At 53.8% G+C, this 17,154-nt stretch overlaps 1 protein-coding gene across 1 annotated transcript in view; it reads left to right on the forward strand.

Annotated features, from left to right (window-relative positions):
- Lrp1 (LDL receptor related protein 1) overlaps positions 1–17,154 on the forward strand; it is a 78,072-nt gene that overhangs the window by 32,226 nt on the left and 28,692 nt on the right. Inside the window, exons 16-34 of the mRNA XM_010644632.1 lie at positions 2,711–2,851; positions 2,983–3,108; positions 3,546–3,662; positions 4,373–4,453; positions 6,007–6,174; positions 9,022–9,204; positions 9,625–9,825; positions 10,839–11,084; positions 11,286–11,483; positions 12,689–12,893; positions 13,063–13,227; positions 13,796–14,040; positions 14,305–14,436; positions 14,662–14,889; positions 15,114–15,288; positions 15,377–15,471; positions 15,668–15,817; positions 15,963–16,103; positions 16,478–16,612. Of these exons, the coding sequence (XP_010642934.1) occupies positions 2,711–2,851; positions 2,983–3,108; positions 3,546–3,662; positions 4,373–4,453; positions 6,007–6,174; positions 9,022–9,204; positions 9,625–9,825; positions 10,839–11,084; positions 11,286–11,483; positions 12,689–12,893; positions 13,063–13,227; positions 13,796–14,040; positions 14,305–14,436; positions 14,662–14,889; positions 15,114–15,288; positions 15,377–15,471; positions 15,668–15,817; positions 15,963–16,103; positions 16,478–16,612 (3,132 nt within the window). The remainder of the gene's footprint in view (positions 1–2,710; positions 2,852–2,982; positions 3,109–3,545; positions 3,663–4,372; positions 4,454–6,006; positions 6,175–9,021; positions 9,205–9,624; positions 9,826–10,838; positions 11,085–11,285; positions 11,484–12,688; positions 12,894–13,062; positions 13,228–13,795; positions 14,041–14,304; positions 14,437–14,661; positions 14,890–15,113; positions 15,289–15,376; positions 15,472–15,667; positions 15,818–15,962; positions 16,104–16,477; positions 16,613–17,154) is intronic.

The raw sequence follows: 17,154 nt of genomic DNA on the forward strand, positions 1-17,154 counted from the left end.
AAAAAAAAAGAAAGAAAGAAAAGTAGAGAAGTACCACGTGGGGCCAACGGGAAGCAAGGGATGGGGGTGAGGGAAGAGGGTGCTGAAAGGGCAAAGAGGATGTGGTGGGGTAGGGAAATGTGCGAGGGCATGAATATTAGGGGCAACTGAGGAACGGGGTGGCACTGGAAGGAAGAAAATACTAACTCCTTTTAACTTTAACTCCCCATTATTAAAGTAAAATAACAGTAGTTCAAAATACTGGAAATTAGAAGGGAGAAAAAGCCCAAATCCCACCAACAAACACCACTGTGTTTTTAGTGCGGTGGTAAAACTGCATGCTGTCCTTCCTTTCTTAAGCAGGATACAGTGTTGGTTTTACACAGCTGTCTTCATGCTGTACATAAAATATCTTCTTTCCCTTATGGTTCTTCTGTGTCTCAGCATTTTCTGTGTTATTATTACACTATTTTATGTTATTTATTTTTGCAGTGCTAGGCATTGAACCCAGAGCCTTGCACATATTAGGCAAGGACTCTACCACTGAGTTACATTGCCAGTGCGTATTGCATTATTTTAAATGGCCTTATTTTTTAAACAAATGAAAAATAAAAGCACAATCTGAGGATGTATCTGAGTAGCTAAGGCCCTAGGTTGGATCTTCAGGACTGCAAAAAAAATTTTTTAATTAAAGCAAAAATGGGTCATTGTCACTTATTATTATAAATTCATTATTGTAAAAATAAATAAGTGTATGCTGGGGATTTAGCTCAGTGGCATCACTCCTGCTTCACAAGCTCAAGGTCCTGAGTTCTATCCCCAGTACCAAAAAAAAAAAGTGTATGGTATAGAAAATTATAAAGGAGAAAGTACAAATCACCCCACATTCTACCACCCCTGAGTAAGCACTACAACCATTTTGGGGACCCTCCTCTCAAACTTTCACATAAATGGAGTCATGCTGCACATGATGTTGTCCCCTGCTTTTGTCACGTTATTATGCCATGAATACATAAGCGGCATTTTTAATAGCTAAAATATATGTCATTGAATAAATGTCCCACTATTTACTCACCCATTTCTCTACTGTTGAACGTTTAAGTTGTTTCCAGTTTTTTTGTTTGTTTGTTTTGTTTTTTGAGACAGGGTCTCACTATGTAGTTGAGACTGTCTGGAACTCACTATGTAGTCCAGGCTGGTCTCAAACTCACAGTCATCCTCCTGCCTCAGCCTCCCAAGTGCTGGGATTACAAGTGTGTGCCACCACGCCCGGCTGTTTCCAGTTTTTTTGTTAGAATCACAGCCCACATTTCCTGAACATGGGCTGTGTACTGGACACTGGTATAAGCATTTCCCACATAGTAACTTTTTCCTTAAAACTTCCCTCTGGGGAAGCATTTTTATTATCCTCGCTCTACAGATGAAGAAACCAAGGCCTTAAATTAGAGCAGGGATTCAAACCTAACAAGTCTGACCCAGAGCCCATTTCTTAATCATCCCCTACCCGTTTCTCACTTCCCATATTTCAGATGGTTTCTTTACTACAAAATTTCGGGAGGGAAAAGGGTTCAGTGGAGCTTGGTGTCCAGGAAGAGTGAATGGCTGACACCAGGAGGAAGCAAAATGTGTCAGTTGGTTGAGGGTGGGTCGAGGAACTGTGGGGCCAGAGTTATGAAAGGATCAAGGATGTTGAAATCACCAAGAACTGAGGCAGGAGTGACTGTGGAGAAAGTGATAATGCCGGGGATTTAGCTCAGTAGTTCTGCACCTGCCTTGCAAGCACAAGGTCCTGAGTTTGATTCCCCAGTACCAAAAAAAAAAAAAGAAAGAAAAAGACACTGAGCCAGGAGCTAAAAATCCTTAATGATGACACGATGTGGCCTGGAAGCCACACAGACATATAGGTTGGTACAGTCTAGGAATGTGAAAGGCAACACTGACATTTTAGAAAGCAGTGGGAGAAGAGATTATAAGAAGCAAGGACACACAAGGAACTTATAAATTCCTAAGGTACAGGAGAGGAAATAGTCTCTCCTGGAACCAGGGGAGGTTTCAGAGATGAGAAGCGGGTGGAGTTGGGCCAGAAAGGCGAAGTGCAGAGCTGTAGGACCTGGAGCTAATACTGAGGTCCTGGACTTCTCCAATTACCAATTCAAACATAGACAAATGACATGACTATTGATGCCGGGCTAAGGCAGGTGCTGATGTCTATGCTGGGGAACAGGAGGACTGGAGCCTCAGGTTCTAGGGCTGTCTTCACTCTTGGTGGTATTGATACATCTGTGAGAGTCCCCAAGATGACTGCCAAAGGACAGCTCAGGGAGGTGTAAAGGAGCAGATGTGGAGAGGTCTACTTAGTAAGGATAGAAGTATAGGGCTCTAGGGACTGGGGATTTAGCTCAGTAGTTCCTCCACCTCCCTTGCAAGCACAAGGTCCCGAGCTCCATTTTTGTTACCAAAAAAAAAAAAGTATAGGGATCTCTCAGAAGCTGTTTTACTCTCAGGTTGCATATAATAAGGAAATTATTAAGTAGAGTAAATATCAATATCGCTTGAGAAAGAATTACAGCTTCCGTCCAGTAATTTGTCTATGAATTATGTACTAGGAGCAATCACTCAATATTCTATATAGTATTAAACATAGTAAATTAACAAAAACGTACAGGGGGCTCAGCACCTATCCCGTGACCTGGGTCTGACATTCCCGCTCACACTCCTGTGGTGCCCACAGCGAACCCATCCTACGTGCCCCCACCCCAGTGCCAGCCAGGCGAGTTTGCCTGTGCCAACAGCCGCTGCATCCAGGAGCGCTGGAAGTGCGATGGAGACAACGACTGCCTGGACAACAGTGACGAGGCCCCTGCGCTCTGTCGTGAGTCACCCCCACCTCCACCATTTGAACAGCAGCCTGGAGGACGGCAGCGCTGACATCGGGCCGGGCCTAGTGGGTGGAGAACTGGGGGCCCCACCTCCGCACTGACCCCTGACCGATTCTCTCCCCAGATCAGCACACTTGCCCCTCGGACCGATTCAAGTGCGAGAACAACCGGTGCATCCCCAACCGCTGGCTCTGTGATGGGGACAATGACTGTGGGAACAGTGAGGACGAGTCCAACGCTACCTGCTCAGGTGTGGAATGGGGACAGGGCAGATGGGAAGCCAGACCTGGAAAGGCAGAGGGGCTGTGGGAAGAAAGGAGCCCAGGCATCTAAGACATCCCCAAGAAGGGACGGAGCCCTGGGCTGGAGGAGGGGCCTCCCCGCATTCCACACCAGGCAGGGCCGGGCTTGCAGGGGACAGGGCACACCCAGCTCTACACTGGAGATGAGTGAGGCAGGGTGAATCCTCTCCTTGGAGGATGCTTGAGACCCCTTGAGAGATGGGGTGAGATACCAGCGTGAGACCACGTAGATTGGAGACCATCGAGCTTCTCCAAGAGAAATGACTGTAGAGGGAATATGGGTTTCAAAGGGCAGAGTGTAACCAGCAGATGGGCAGAGAGTAATAGGTGAGGAAAGGACATTAAGGACAGTTGGGATGACGAGCACTTACACCACCACCCCCAGCTCGCACCTGCCCACCCAACCAGTTCTCCTGTGCCAGTGGCCGCTGCATCCCCATCTCCTGGACCTGCGATCTGGATGATGACTGTGGGGACCGCTCTGATGAGTCAGCCTCGTGTGGTGAGAAGGACAGCAGGAGGGCTGGACTGGCCCTGGGGCGGGGGGGGGGGCGGCCCTTTGTACCTTGGCGGCCTTGAGCAAGTTATTTGATCTCCATGGCCTCAGTGAATTTTGTCTGTAAAATGGGGCTAATAATAGCACTGACACTGCAGCACTAATGTGGCGATCCGGGAGCTCATGCACAAAAAGTGCTCAGCCCAGGGCGGGTGTCGTGCCTAACCCGATTTAGTGAGCAAGAGTTTCCTGCTGAGCACCAGGGCCTAGCCTTTCCTCCCAGTTCCGACTGGGCTAAGGGCTAAGAGAATCCCTGGAGATGCTGTGTTATTTTGGAGTTTTTTTTGAGGAGGTGTACTGGAGATTAAATCTAGGGCCTTCACACTGAACCATATCCCTACTCCTTTTTCTTTCTTTTTTTTTTTTTTTTTTTTTTTTTTTTTTTTTTTTGTGTGTGTGTGTGTGGTACTGGGGATGGAACTCGGGTTCTTGTGCTTGCGAGGCAGCCTCTGGAACCACTGAACTAAATCCCCAGCCTACTTTTTCATTTTTTATTTTGAGACAGGATCTCATTAATTCACTAAATTGCCCAAGCTGAGCTTGAACTAGTGATTCTCAGCCTCTCAGAGCGCTAGGATTATAGGCATGTGCCACTGAACCTGGCTGACGCTGTGTAATTTGGAGGACCCTGCTCAGTTGCTCTTTCTCCCTGACAGCCTATCCTACCTGCTTCCCCCTGACTCAGTTTACCTGCAACAATGGCAGATGTATCAACATCAACTGGAGATGTGACAATGGTAAGAGCATGCCTTTCTTCACCTGCCCCAACCTAGGGAAACTAGAAGCCACATCCACACCCTGGATGGGGAGGGAAGAGATTTTAGAATCAAGCTGGGGTTCCTTCATGCACTGAAGCCCTGCTGGGTTGGCCTGGGGAACAGAGGAGGAGCCAGAAATGCTGTGGGGTACGGGGGTGAGGGTGGACTGAGGAGAGACCATACCCAGTGCTTTTTAGCACTATTCCTACGGGGCGGGACCTAAATTGCCTGCCCTCTGGCAGGGCTCAGGGGCCAGGGAAAGGTGAATAAGAAGGACCAAAGGGACAGGACAAGGAAAGCCCCAGGCCCGCCTCCCTCCTCCCCGCATACCCGCATCTCCTGGGGTCCTTAGTGTACCCCCCACCCCAGCTCGGGCTCCAGGCCCATGAGCCCACTTGGCAGTCAGCCATGGACCAGATGATGTCAGCCCTGAGCCTCAGGGCCACCGAGTGTGTAAACATGTGAACAGGTGACTGGTGTCTGTCCCGTCTTGGGCTCTGTCACGTCCGCTGTGGTGTTGTGTTGTGCTGTGCTGCCCCAGCGGCTCCAGCCCTGGCTCACGTGTGAGGATGGGTTGGGTTGGCCCACATTGCCCTCCTCCTTGCCGTGTCTACCATGCCAACGGTTGCCCTGGCGGTTTCTGTGTTTCAGAGAAGGATTGTGGGGACGGCTCTGACGAAAAGACCTGTCCTGAGCCTGCCGGTCAGTGCATAGAAGCACATGCACCATCACCCCGAGCCCCAGCTGGCCTCACCTGCCCCCAAGAACCCCCAGGACCTCCATTCCAGAGCTGCTAGGGAAAAATGCAGAGTGGAGGGCGAGAAGCAGACAGGACAGAGGGGACCACTCAGAGGAAAGGAGATGATGGAGAGGTGGCAAGGAGAAGGCCAGGGTGTGGAGGAAGAGTTGCAGAAGCAAATCCAACTGGAAAAGGGACAGGAACACAGCCCAGGGGGAACAGCCAAACTGCAGTCTTCCCGCATGTCCTGTAGCTGAGGAGGAAGTCCAGAATCCCTTATCCCGGGCCCTAGAGGGCAGGACATTCATTCCACCAGCCTCAGACCCCTTCTCCAGAGGAGGTCCTGACCTTCCCAGCCGCAGGCAGGCCCCTGTGAGCCAGGTGTGCATCCAAGCCTAAGCTCAGGGTGGACCCAGTAAAGCCTTTCCCATCTCGGCACAAGACCCTCCCAAACCAGAGAAGCCCCTACCTGTCCCCCGGAAGCAAGCAGACCTCTTCCCACACCGTACTGAAGAGGGGAAAGCAGCCTTTCCTGTCCTCGCCCCGGCCTTTCTGAGATTCAGGGAGGGGCCCTCCTGGAGCCCGCCCATCTCCCTGCCCCTGCCCCCGTGGGCCATGGTGCATGCTGCAGTCTATGCAGTTTCTGTGTCTTTTCTGTTTGTTATTTTCTCAGTCGGGGGTCGGAGTGGGCTGTGGGTGGGAATGAGGAGGTGGAGGGGGTCAGGTCAGGGTTACAGAGAAGGGTGCTTCTGCTGACCTCCTCCTCGCCTCTGCCCCTTTTCCCTCCCTCCAGACAACGACTGTGGGGACAACAGTGACGAGGCCGGCTGTAGCCACTCCTGCTCTAGCACCCAGTTCAAGTGCAACAGCGGACGCTGCATTCCCGAGCACTGGACCTGCGACGGGGACAACGACTGTGGGGACTACAGCGATGAGACGCACGCCAACTGCACCAACCAGGGTGGGCACCCCAGGGTCTCGGGGTGGGGATGAGATCGGGCCCGTCGGATCGGCCATGCTGCCCGTCCAGCCATATGCCTGCCGCACTGTGTGTTGGTCCCCATCTGGGAACGTGCCATAGCCGGACCCAGCTCTCGTCCTTCAGGAAGCTCCAGTCCTGTGGGAGAAGGAGATTGGCGGCAAGTCATTGCTACACCCTGCTGAGGTCATAGACTTTGCAGTTGGGTGGCCTGGGGACTGAGCTCCAGCTCTGCAACATGTTATCTGAGTGGCCTTGGGCGAGCAATTCAATCTCCCCAGGCCTCTGAATGTCCTCTGCAAAGTGTGGGTAATAATAGCACTGTCATCATGGTGCTGATATGGGGGTTTAATGAGCTCACTCATGAAAAGCACTCTTCACTGCATTGTTTTTGGTAAGTCATAGCTTGAAAAAAGGAAGCTGACAGGTAGGGATGAATGAGCACAAGGGAACCGAAGGAGAGAGTGGCTGGCTCCCTGAGGCTCCTGATACCCAGATGTCCAGGCCCTCTGGGGGACACCAGGGCTGAGTTTCCCAGCACTCACAGCGCCCCCAGATATGTTTGTTTCTTAGCTCTGATTGTTACCCTGGAGGACTATAGACTTAAAGTTGACCTGTCTTCTAGACAAGCAAGCAGTGCAGATTTTTATGTCGAATGTACCAAATTTTTAACACTGGCATATTAGTTTCATCGAGCCACTCTGACAAAGCACCACAGATGGAATGACTTAAACAACAGAAATACATTGTCTCACCGTTCTGAAGCTTAAAAGTCCAGGACCAAACAGCCAGCAGCAGGGCTGCTCCTCTTGAGGCTGAGAGACATTGTCGGGCCTGTCCCCCTGCTTCCTTCCCCTGGTTTGCTGGTGACCTTTGGCATTCCTTGTCATGTAGATGTCACCCATCTCTGCCTTCACCTTAACGTGGTGTCTTCCCTGAGTGTGTCTATCTGGGTCCAGATTTCATCTTTATATAAGGGTACCAGTCATCTTACTTAGGCCCCCCTGTAATAACCTCATTTTAAGTTGAGTATCTGCAAAGATACTATTTCCAAGGAAGGCCACATTCACAGGTATCATGGGTTAGGATTTTAGCATCTTTTTAGAAAACACAGTTCAACCTATAACAACTGACAGTTGATTATTTAAATTTTTAAAAATACTACAGGCCAAAATCTGCAGGCTTTATCTGGCCCATAAGCCAACAGCCTGCCACCTCTGCCTTTGGGACTTAAGGCGCATTCCCTCACAGGTAGGGATAGAACTGAGTACCATCAGGCACCTACCATAAGCCCAGCCTGAGATGGGGGACCCGAGAACCTACAGGAAACAGTCTCACAGTCTGCAGGGCCATCTCTAAGAAGGACAGAGTGACAGGAACAGATGTTAGTGCCTCGACATTCTAAGAACACTTTGCAGTATAGTAAGAGCTCCTGGTCCTTCTTCATAAGCCAGGCAGACCCGACAGGCAGCTTCCTCGGAGCCTGGGCCACCTCCTCTGTGAAATGAGATGAAATTCGTGAGGCCCAGCACGTGGGATCAGGGTGTCCGGGTCGGTAGTGATGGTGAACTGTGGTTCTGAGCCCAGTGGCCTAGGACCACTCAGGAGGAGGTAGGTTTGAACAAGGCCCTGACGAGGTATTAGACGGGGTGGGGGTTAAGGAATGAAAGGGAAGGACTTTTCAGTAGAGTCCAGCATGGCCCGGAGAGCCCATTAGTTAAAGATTGAGTGGGCAGATTGAGCACTTTTGTGGAGTGAGGGTGGGGCCAGGTGGGCCATTCTGATGGGGGCTTGCAGTGGCACAATAGGGAAGGTGGGAGAAGATTATGGTGTCTGTAGCAAGTGAGGGGAGGCCTGATTTGGGAGGCACCTTTGGAAGGTGCTATGTTAGGAGGTGTTTTAGGACGATAGGTTCAGAGGTCCTGAGGAAGGAAAGTCATCTTAGAGCTGCTGCTGAGGTCTAGGCACAAGAAGGGAGTGGCAGCCATGGCTGTGGCAGGGAGGGTGGAAGATGGGGACGGACGCACAGTGGTGGCCTGAGTGTGAGGCCATCTCCCACCCATCTGCTTCTCCTTGGGTGGTATTTTTGCTGCAACTTGGCCTGCAATGGCTCCCGGAGCAGGTGAATAAGTGGCAACTCCCTTCTGGCCTCTGACCTGTGTTCCTGCTTCTTGTCTTACCCTTCCCTCTACTCAGCTCTGTCAGCCTCCTGGGCATTTTCTGAATACGCCCAGCAGAGTGCTGCCTCCGTCTTTGCACTGGCCGTTCCCTCTGCCGGGAGTGTGCTTCTAGGTGTCCTTGTACCTTCCCTTCCCTTCATTCAGGCCCCTGCTCAGAGGCCTCCTCTGACCATCGTATCTAAAGTATCGTAACAGCCCACTCAAGCTTTTATGTGGCTTTGGCCCCATGTCATTCATCATTACTTGCAGTTACATTCTGGACCCATGCCTCGTGTCTTCATTTTCTCTTTCCCCACTAAAACCAAACTCCAAAGGGGCAATCAAGAACTTTGCCTTAGTCACTGCCAGCACCTGGGACAGTGCCTGGTACACTGAGCCCGCGCTCAGTGCCTCTGTGTTGGATGAATGAAGGAAAGGTGGGAGGGAGGCACTTGAGCTCTGGCCCAGCACATTGCTTGTGCAGCAGCAGACCCGCATGTAAAATGAGAGATTACATGAGATGCTTGTGGGGTCCCTGGAGATACGACGTCTGACTCGCACGGAGTTCACAGATGTCAGCAGGCACAGGATTCTTCAGGCTGCCTCAGGCTCGGGGAGGCTGACCTGGAGCTCCCCTCCCCTCCTGATGCCCTCCCCTGTCTCCCTGCAGCCACAAGGCCCCCCGGAGGCTGCCACACTGATGAGTTCCAGTGCCGGCTGGACGGACTGTGCATCCCCCTGCGGTGGCGCTGTGATGGAGACACTGACTGCATGGACTCCAGCGATGAGAAGAGCTGTGAGGGAGTGACGCACGTCTGTGACCCAAATGTCAAGTTTGGCTGCAAGGACTCAGGTGAAAAACGTGGTTGGAGGGAGCCCGAAATGGGACAACATGGGCAGGAGGAGATCGACAGCAGAGCAGTGGCAAGGGGGACAACACGGCTGTAGAGGGTGGGGATGGTGTGACTCAGAACAGCGCATATAAAGCTTGTGCATCATTCACTGGGAAGACAGGAAGAAGTTAAGGCCTGGACGAGGGACCCTAGGAAACAAAATGCTGGCTAGAAGTGAGCCTTGGCACTTCGTGCTGAGACAGGCCCAGGGTCCCACCTTCACTGCTGACTGTGCGCATTTGACAAAGAGTCTCGGAGTTCCTGGTGAACCCAAGGCACTGCAGTCTTGACCCTATTAGAGAAGCTCACCGGGTCTGGGCAGAAGGGCGTGGAGACTCCCACTCCCTGGCCTGGCCCCTCATTCTGCACCCATCTCTCAGCTCGGTGCATCAGCAAAGCGTGGGTGTGTGACGGTGACAGTGACTGTGAAGATAACTCAGATGAGGAGAACTGTGAGTCCCTGGCCTGCAGGCCACCCTCGCACCCCTGTGCCAACAACACTTCAGTCTGCCTGCCCCCAGACAAGCTGTGCGATGGCAACGATGACTGTGGAGACGGCTCAGATGAGGGCGAGCTCTGCGGTGAGGCCCGGGCCTGGCCCCTGGGGCCAGGGGCATGGGGAGGAGACCAGACCAGGGCAGGTCTATGGGGAGAGGTCTGGGACTGGGACCCAGCGGCACCCAGAGCAGTCACCAATACCCTCTGTTGGAGCGTCTCACACTCTTATACCATTCATCACAAACCAGCCCTGCAAAGTGGGGGCTATTACATCTCCATTTCACAGAAGAGAAAACAAAGGCAAGAGAGCTTAAATAACCTTGTCCAAGGTTACACTGCTCCTAAAACAGGGTGGAGACTGTACAGCACACCCCTGCCTGCAGGCCCCTCCCCGCAGTCATGCCACACAGAAGGAGGTGCAGGTTTGAGGGATGAAGGCCCTGGGGTTGAGTGGTGATGATCAGCACAGGCTTCCAGAGGAGGCAGGGATTTCACTGGGTTTTCAAGCACAGGCAGAACTTGGAGTGAATGAAGTTAGGGGGAGGAGGGTACACATTCACAATGTAAAGGAACAAGGATAGGAAGTTCAGGGGTCACAGTAGGCCACATGGTGTGATTTGGGGGAAGGAGAAGAGCAGCCTTATCTGCCAGGCAGACACCCAGCTCCTGGGAAGGAGCAGAAAATAGGGCTGGCTGGGGCTGACCCAGAGCCTGCTAACAGCTTGTCAGTCCGGCCAGCAGGTTCCAGGGTGTGTCATGGGACCCCAGGTGGGACATTACCCACTGCACCCTCTCAGGAAAGAGGCTGGGATCGATCCCAGCAGTAGAGCCAAGAAGGAACAGGCAAATAGAGATCAGAGAGCTATGGAAAGAAGGGGAGGGCTGGCATCAGGTGTCAGGTGCCAGGGTTCCAACCCTGGTCCTGGTGGAGCCTGGGAAGCTGCGAGGCAGGGAGTTGGCAGGAATGGAGAAAGGGCCTTGGGTGGGCTTCACACTTGATCTGGGCTGCACAGGACTTGGGGCCCAGCAGGGCCATGGTCCTGACTCCTCTCAGGTTCTGACCGTGGGCCTGTCCCCTGCCTACCCCCTACCCCAGACCAATGCTCTCTGAATAATGGTGGCTGCAGCCACAACTGCTCCGTGGCACCTGGGGAAGGCATTGTGTGTTCATGCCCTCTGGGCATGGAGCTGGGCCCCGACAACCACACCTGCCAGATCCAGAGCTACTGTGCCAAGCACCTCAAATGCAGCCAGAAGTGTGACCAGAACAAGTTCAGTGTGAAGTGCTCCTGCTATGAAGGCTGGGTCCTGGAGCCTGATGGCGAGAGCTGCCGCAGCCTGGGTAAGTTGCGGTGCAGGGGAGCCAGGCAGGCCGGGGCAGGACCCTGAGCTGCAGCGGTCTGGGTATGGGTGGCCAAATGCCAAAGGCTGGTTTTTCTACCTGGGCCCCAATGCCAGGGCCAAAGATCCTGCCTGCACCCGGACAGGGTGGCACAGAGGCAGCAAGCCCCTCAGTGATCCCATCACACCCCTCCTCCTTCAGACCCCTTTAAGCCATTCATCATCTTCTCCAACCGACATGAGATCCGGCGCATCGACCTTCAAAAAGGGGATTACAGTGTCCTGGTGCCTGGCCTGCGCAACACCATCGCCCTGGACTTTCACCTCAGCCAGAGCGCCCTCTACTGGACTGATGTGGTGGAGGACAAGATCTATCGTGGGAAGCTGCTGGACAACGGAGGTGACTGCCCGGCCCTACCTGGGACTGATGCCACGGTTGCACACAGCAGGGGTACTTGGGCACTCAGGGCCACAGACCTCCATCCAAGTGGCTCCAAAGCAAAGGCCTTAGCTTTCCATCCCCCCACACTCCTGTAATTGGGTTAGATTTTGCTATGGGTCTCAGTGCCTGATGCCCCATAATTATAGTTAGCAGAGCTGCCAGCCCGATAATTAACAAAATGATCAGCCTTTCTCTGGAGTGGCCTGGAACTTGGCTCCTGAGTCTCAGAATTGCAGTCTCAAAAGGAAAAAGCCACGTGGGGTAGAATACCTGAACCTTCTGTCTGTGGCAGCCTGAGCCATCACAGGCTGACTATCCATCCCTGCTGTATTCCAGGGTAAGCAGTCACAGCAGTGATCAACACAAGCTGTTTTAAAGATGGTAGTACACACCTGTAATCCTAGCACTCTGGGAGGATTGCAAATTCAAGCCCAACTTAGAATCCATCTCAAAATTAAACAATACAAAAAAGGGTTGCAGATGTAACTCAGTTTGTAGGCCCTGGGTTCAATCCCCAGTACAGAAGGAAAAAGGCCTTTTAAATTGTGCAAAGAGGAACCAGGGATTTAGCTCAGTGGCACTGTGTTTGCCTTGCAAGTATAAAGTCCTAAGTTCGATCTTCAGTACTGAAAAAAAAAGAAAATTGTGCAAAGAGGTCCTTGAGAAGGTAACATCTGAGCAAAGACTCAGCAGAGGCAGATAGTACTAGAGGAATTTGTATTCCTTGTAACAGAGGAGAATCAAAACCATCTGAAATGTGTATCAGCAAGTGAATGACTTGTAAACTGATAATATTCACACCGGGCAGTAGCTTCTAAAATCAAGAGGTACATATTTATTAGCATGGAGGGTGACTTCTAGAAACCTCTGTCCTCCTCATATTGAGTCCAGGTCCATCCCCCAAAGCCTCCCACCCTCTGCTCAGACCTCCTGCTCCGTTAGCCCATCAGAGAGCTGCATGCAAAAGATGGCTACACCACTCCAGGCTTAGTAAAGGCCTGGGTGAGGACAGTGGGTATCAGGAGCCCTGTGGTTGCATCTGGGCTCATCAGGGGTGTGGGCAGAGAAGTCAGGGCTGAGGGTGAGTGACTGAGGCACCTAGGGGCTGAATGTCACTTCACCCACCCAAGGAGATGCTGACTTCCACAATTCTCCTCCTCTAGCCCTGACCAGCTTCGAGGTGGTGATTCAGTACGGCCTGGCCACACCCGAGGGCCTGGCTGTGGACTGGATTGCAGGCAACATCTACTGGGTGGAGAGTAACCTGGACCAGATCGAAGTGGCTAAGCTGGATGGGACCCTCCGGACCACCCTCCTGGCTGGTGACATTGAGCACCCAAGGGCAATTGCACTGGATCCCCGGGATGGGTGAGGACCCTTGCCCAGCCCTCTTCTAGGCCTGTGGTCCCCTAAAATCCCATTTCAGCCTGGCTAGATGTACCTGTCTCCTTTGTGCTATTAGCCCCTCCCACCCTTCACCTCTGATCCTACCACAAGCCCCCACCTTTGGCCCCCCTGACCTCTCCCCAATCCCTAGGATCCTGTTTTGGACAGACTGGGATGCCAGCCTGCCCCGTATCGAGGCTGCCTCCATGAGTGGGGCTGGACGCCGCACCGTCCACCGAGAAACCGGCTCTGGGGGCTGGCCCAATGGGCTCACCGTGGACTACCTAGAGAAGCGCATCCTCTGGATTGACGCCAGGTTAGTGCCATCCACCGTGTCTGGGGAGGTGGGGGTAGAAGGGACCTGGCACCTGCAGGGATGAGAGTGGTGAGGGCTCAGGGGATCCAGAACCAGAAACAGATGTAAAGGTCCTAATAGCCCAGGTGGAGGGCTGGGAGAGAAGAGGCTGGGCTCTGGCTAAGGGTTGGACAGGAGTAAAGCTGTCACCTGCAGAGATCCAGGTACTACTCTCCCCTCTGCTTACACTCTGCGCCCTCTTTGGGTGATGTCTGCCCATAGACTTCCTAGTTGGTCTGCCCAGAGAGGCGCCTCTTCTCAAGCCAAAGCCAGTGCCAATGGAAGTCCCGGGGAGATGTGGTCCAGAAGACCACTGTAGGCATTGGGGATCTAGCTCAGAGGGCAGGAACCTGGACCTACTAGATTCCCACACTGTGGGCCTCTGTCTGCCTTCTTGGCCACCAGCAGGGCTTGGGACAGGGGGCAGCAGTACTCCACTGTGCTCAGACAGGAGGCCTGTGGGCCGGGGCACAGCAAGGCGGGCAGCCCTGGCACCAGCATCCTCACTCTGCCCCAACCACACTCTCAGGTCCGATGCCATTTACTCAGCCCGTTACGACGGCTCCGGCCACATGGAGGTGCTTCGGGGACACGAGTTCCTGTCGCACCCGTTTGCAGTGACGCTGTACGGGGGAGAGGTGTACTGGACCGACTGGCGAACAAACACACTGGCCAAGGCCAACAAGTGGACTGGCCACAATGTCACTGTCGTACAGAGGACCAATACCCAGCCCTTCGACCTGCAAGTGTACCACCCTTCCCGGCAGCCCATGGGTAAGGGGCCTGAGGCCTTGTAGGCAGCCGGAAAGGAGCCAGTAGTGCTCACTTCAGCAGCACATACACAAAGAAAAAAAAAAGGAAAGGAGCCAGCAGCCACTTTAACAGGAGAGGAAAAGGGGCTGTGTTGGGACAGAGTGACAGAGAAGCGTGTAAGAGCAGGAGGAGCAAGGAGGGTGAGAGGGGGTGAGGAGGGCATGGGCCAGGTAGGGACCACAAGTCACAGGATGTTCTTGCTGCTTCTCTTCCCTCCTGCTCCAGCTCCCAACCCATGTGAGGCCAACGGGGGCCGGGGCCCCTGCTCCCACCTGTGCCTCATCAACTACAACCGCACTGTCTCCTGTGCCTGCCCCCACCTCATGAAGCTCCACAAGGACAACACCACTTGCTACGGTAGGGAGGCCCCTCAAGAGAAGGCGTAAACTGAAGCTGAAGGGGAGGTCTGAGGTCCCTGGGTCCCCAGTGTTAAATGAAGGTAGAGTTCCAGGTGGGAATCCCAGAAGGAAGTGCTCCAGAGATGAGCACTGTAGGAGGAAGCTACACCAGGAGGCTGCTTCCTCATGGCCAAGGGCCAGCAGCAAACAGGAAACCCTCGGTGACCAGCCCTGTGTCCCACAGAGTTTAAGAAGTTCCTGCTGTATGCACGTCAGATGGAGATCCGAGGCGTGGATCTGGACGCTCCCTACTACAATTACATCATCTCCTTCACGGTGCCTGACATCGACAACGTCACGGTGCTGGACTACGATGCCCGTGAGCAGCGTGTTTATTGGTCCGATGTGCGGACACAGGCCATCAAGCGGGCGTTCATCAACGGCACAGGCGTGGAGACAGTCGTCTCTGCAGGTTCTGACCCAGCCCCGGACCCTATTGTGAGCCTTGCTCCTGACTTGGTCCCTAGACCCCGCTCCTGTGGCCCCTGGGTTCTGATAATCCCTCTCCAACTCCTGTTCCCTCTTAGTGGCCAAACCCGGGTTTCCTAACTCCTGTTTCCCGGAAACTACACTGGCTCCCCACTTGACACGTGCCCTGAAGACACCTAGCCACCAACTCCCTGCTTGTGTCCCCAGACTTGCCAAATGCCCATGGGCTGGCTGTGGACTGGGTATCCCGAAACCTGTTCTGGACAAGCTATGACACCAACAAAAAGCAGATCAACGTAGCCCGGCTGGATGGCTCCTTCAAGAACGCAGTGGTACAGGGACTGGAGCAGCCCCACGGCCTGGTTGTCCACCCACTGCGCGGGTCAGTCCAAGACCCAGAGCTGAGGGGCATGGGTGTGGGGCTAGGAAAAAGAGCATTCTGACCCTCCCCTCTTGGGACCGTCCGCCAGGAAGCTCTACTGGACCGACGGTGACAACATCAGCATGGCCAACATGGACGGCAGCAATCGCACCCTGCTCTTCAGTGGGCAGAAGGGCCCTGTAGGTACGAGCCTGCCTGCTCCGCGGCCCTTCCCACGTTCCTCCACTAGGAGATGTTCGCAGGGCCTTCAATTTCCCCTCATCCCTTGCCCAGCTCAGTGCTGTCCTCCCCACCCTCCCCAGAGATTCACTCCCTTCCTACATACTCACTTCCCAGAGCTGGAGCCTGGCTCCCTGGCAGTGACTTCCCCTCCTTCCAGGCCTGGCTATTGACTTCCCCGAGAGCAAACTCTACTGGATCAGCTCTGGGAACCACACTATCAACCATTGCAACCTGGATGGGAGCGGGCTGGAGATCATTGACACCATGCGGAGTCAGCTGGGGAAGGCCACCGCCCTGGCCATCATGGGTAAGGGGCCCTGTGGGAGCCAGGAGGGAAGGCAGGCAGGCCAGCCGGACTGTGTGGGAGGTGGCAACTTGTCTAGAGCCCCGGGCCCTTCGGGAGAGCTGCTTGTGGGGCCTTCTCAAGAGCCTCTCCCCTCCTGCAACCCCAGGGGACAAGCTGTGGTGGGCAGATCAGGTGTCGGAGAAGATGGGCACGTGCAACAAGGCAGATGGCTCCGGGTCCGTGGTCCTGAGAAACAGCACCACGCTGGTGATGCACATGAAAGTCTACGACGAGAACATCCAGCTGGGTAGGTACTGGGGGTGAGGGAAAGGGTGTCCAGGGCACAGAGGCGACAGGGATGGGAACCAGAGGGGGGCTTCAGAGCTGCCACCAGGAGCAGCCTGCCAAGATGGTGGAGCATGGGAGTGGCCTGGATGAAAGTGGTAGGCTCTGCTCACCACCCATAGAGACTCATCCCCCACAGAGGTTCCGTAGAGGCTCACAGCAGCCTGGTCGTGAGGTCCAGGGGCCTGGGAGGACAGAAGACCTGAGATTTGGGTTGGGTGGTGACAGCACCAAGTCCAGGGCAAAGTCGGCAAGCATCTTGTCCTGAGCAGCCTGAGTCTAACTCTCACTCACAAAGGCCACCTAACTCTCTCTGTGCCTCCCGCCCTCCCCTAGACCATGAGGGTACCAACCCCTGCAGTGTCAACAATGGTGACTGTTCCCAGCTCTGCCTGCCCACATCCGAGACCACCCGTGCCTGCATGTGCACAGCCGGCTACAGCCTCCGGAGTGGCCAGCAGGCCTGTGAGGGTCAGTGTCTAACCTCTCCTCCCCGCCTGGGCCTAAGTTCCCAACCCAGACCCTTCCTACTCTCCACAGCCACATCTTCCTGGTGATAAGGCAGGGCAGGGCTCTTGTGGACTCTCAGCCAGAAGTGCCTGGAAAGCGGTGTTTGGGGGAGATTAACCTGGAGGCAGGGAGCCCACAGAAGGAGGGAGTGAGAACTGAGGCAGTTAGACCAGTTGGTGTTCACACAGAAGACTGGGCTGGGCTGAGCAAATGGGTTTGAAGAGAAGGCTGAGACTTACAGACATTTAAGAACTTGCTAACTGATTTACGAGCTTGCCCCAGGATAGTATTTCCCAAAGTGCACTCTCAGGGATCTCCCTCTTTGATGTGGGTTGATCTTACAGAAAGAAACTTGCTGGGTTGAGCAAAGTTGAAAAGTGCTCTGTAGTGCATAACCTCTCAGAGCCTTCAATATGCTTCTGTGCCCCAAGAATTTTTCAAGAGAGAACTCCAATGCTTGGGGTTTCCAAACTCTCTCTCCCTCTTTTTTTTTTTTTGTTTTT

The sequence above is a fragment of the Fukomys damarensis genome, unplaced genomic scaffold (assembly GCF_012274545.1).
Source record: "Fukomys damarensis isolate Sample0158 unplaced genomic scaffold, DMR_v1.0_HiC HiC_scaffold_15, whole genome shotgun sequence".
Taxonomy (NCBI): domain Eukaryota; kingdom Metazoa; phylum Chordata; class Mammalia; order Rodentia; family Bathyergidae; genus Fukomys; species Fukomys damarensis.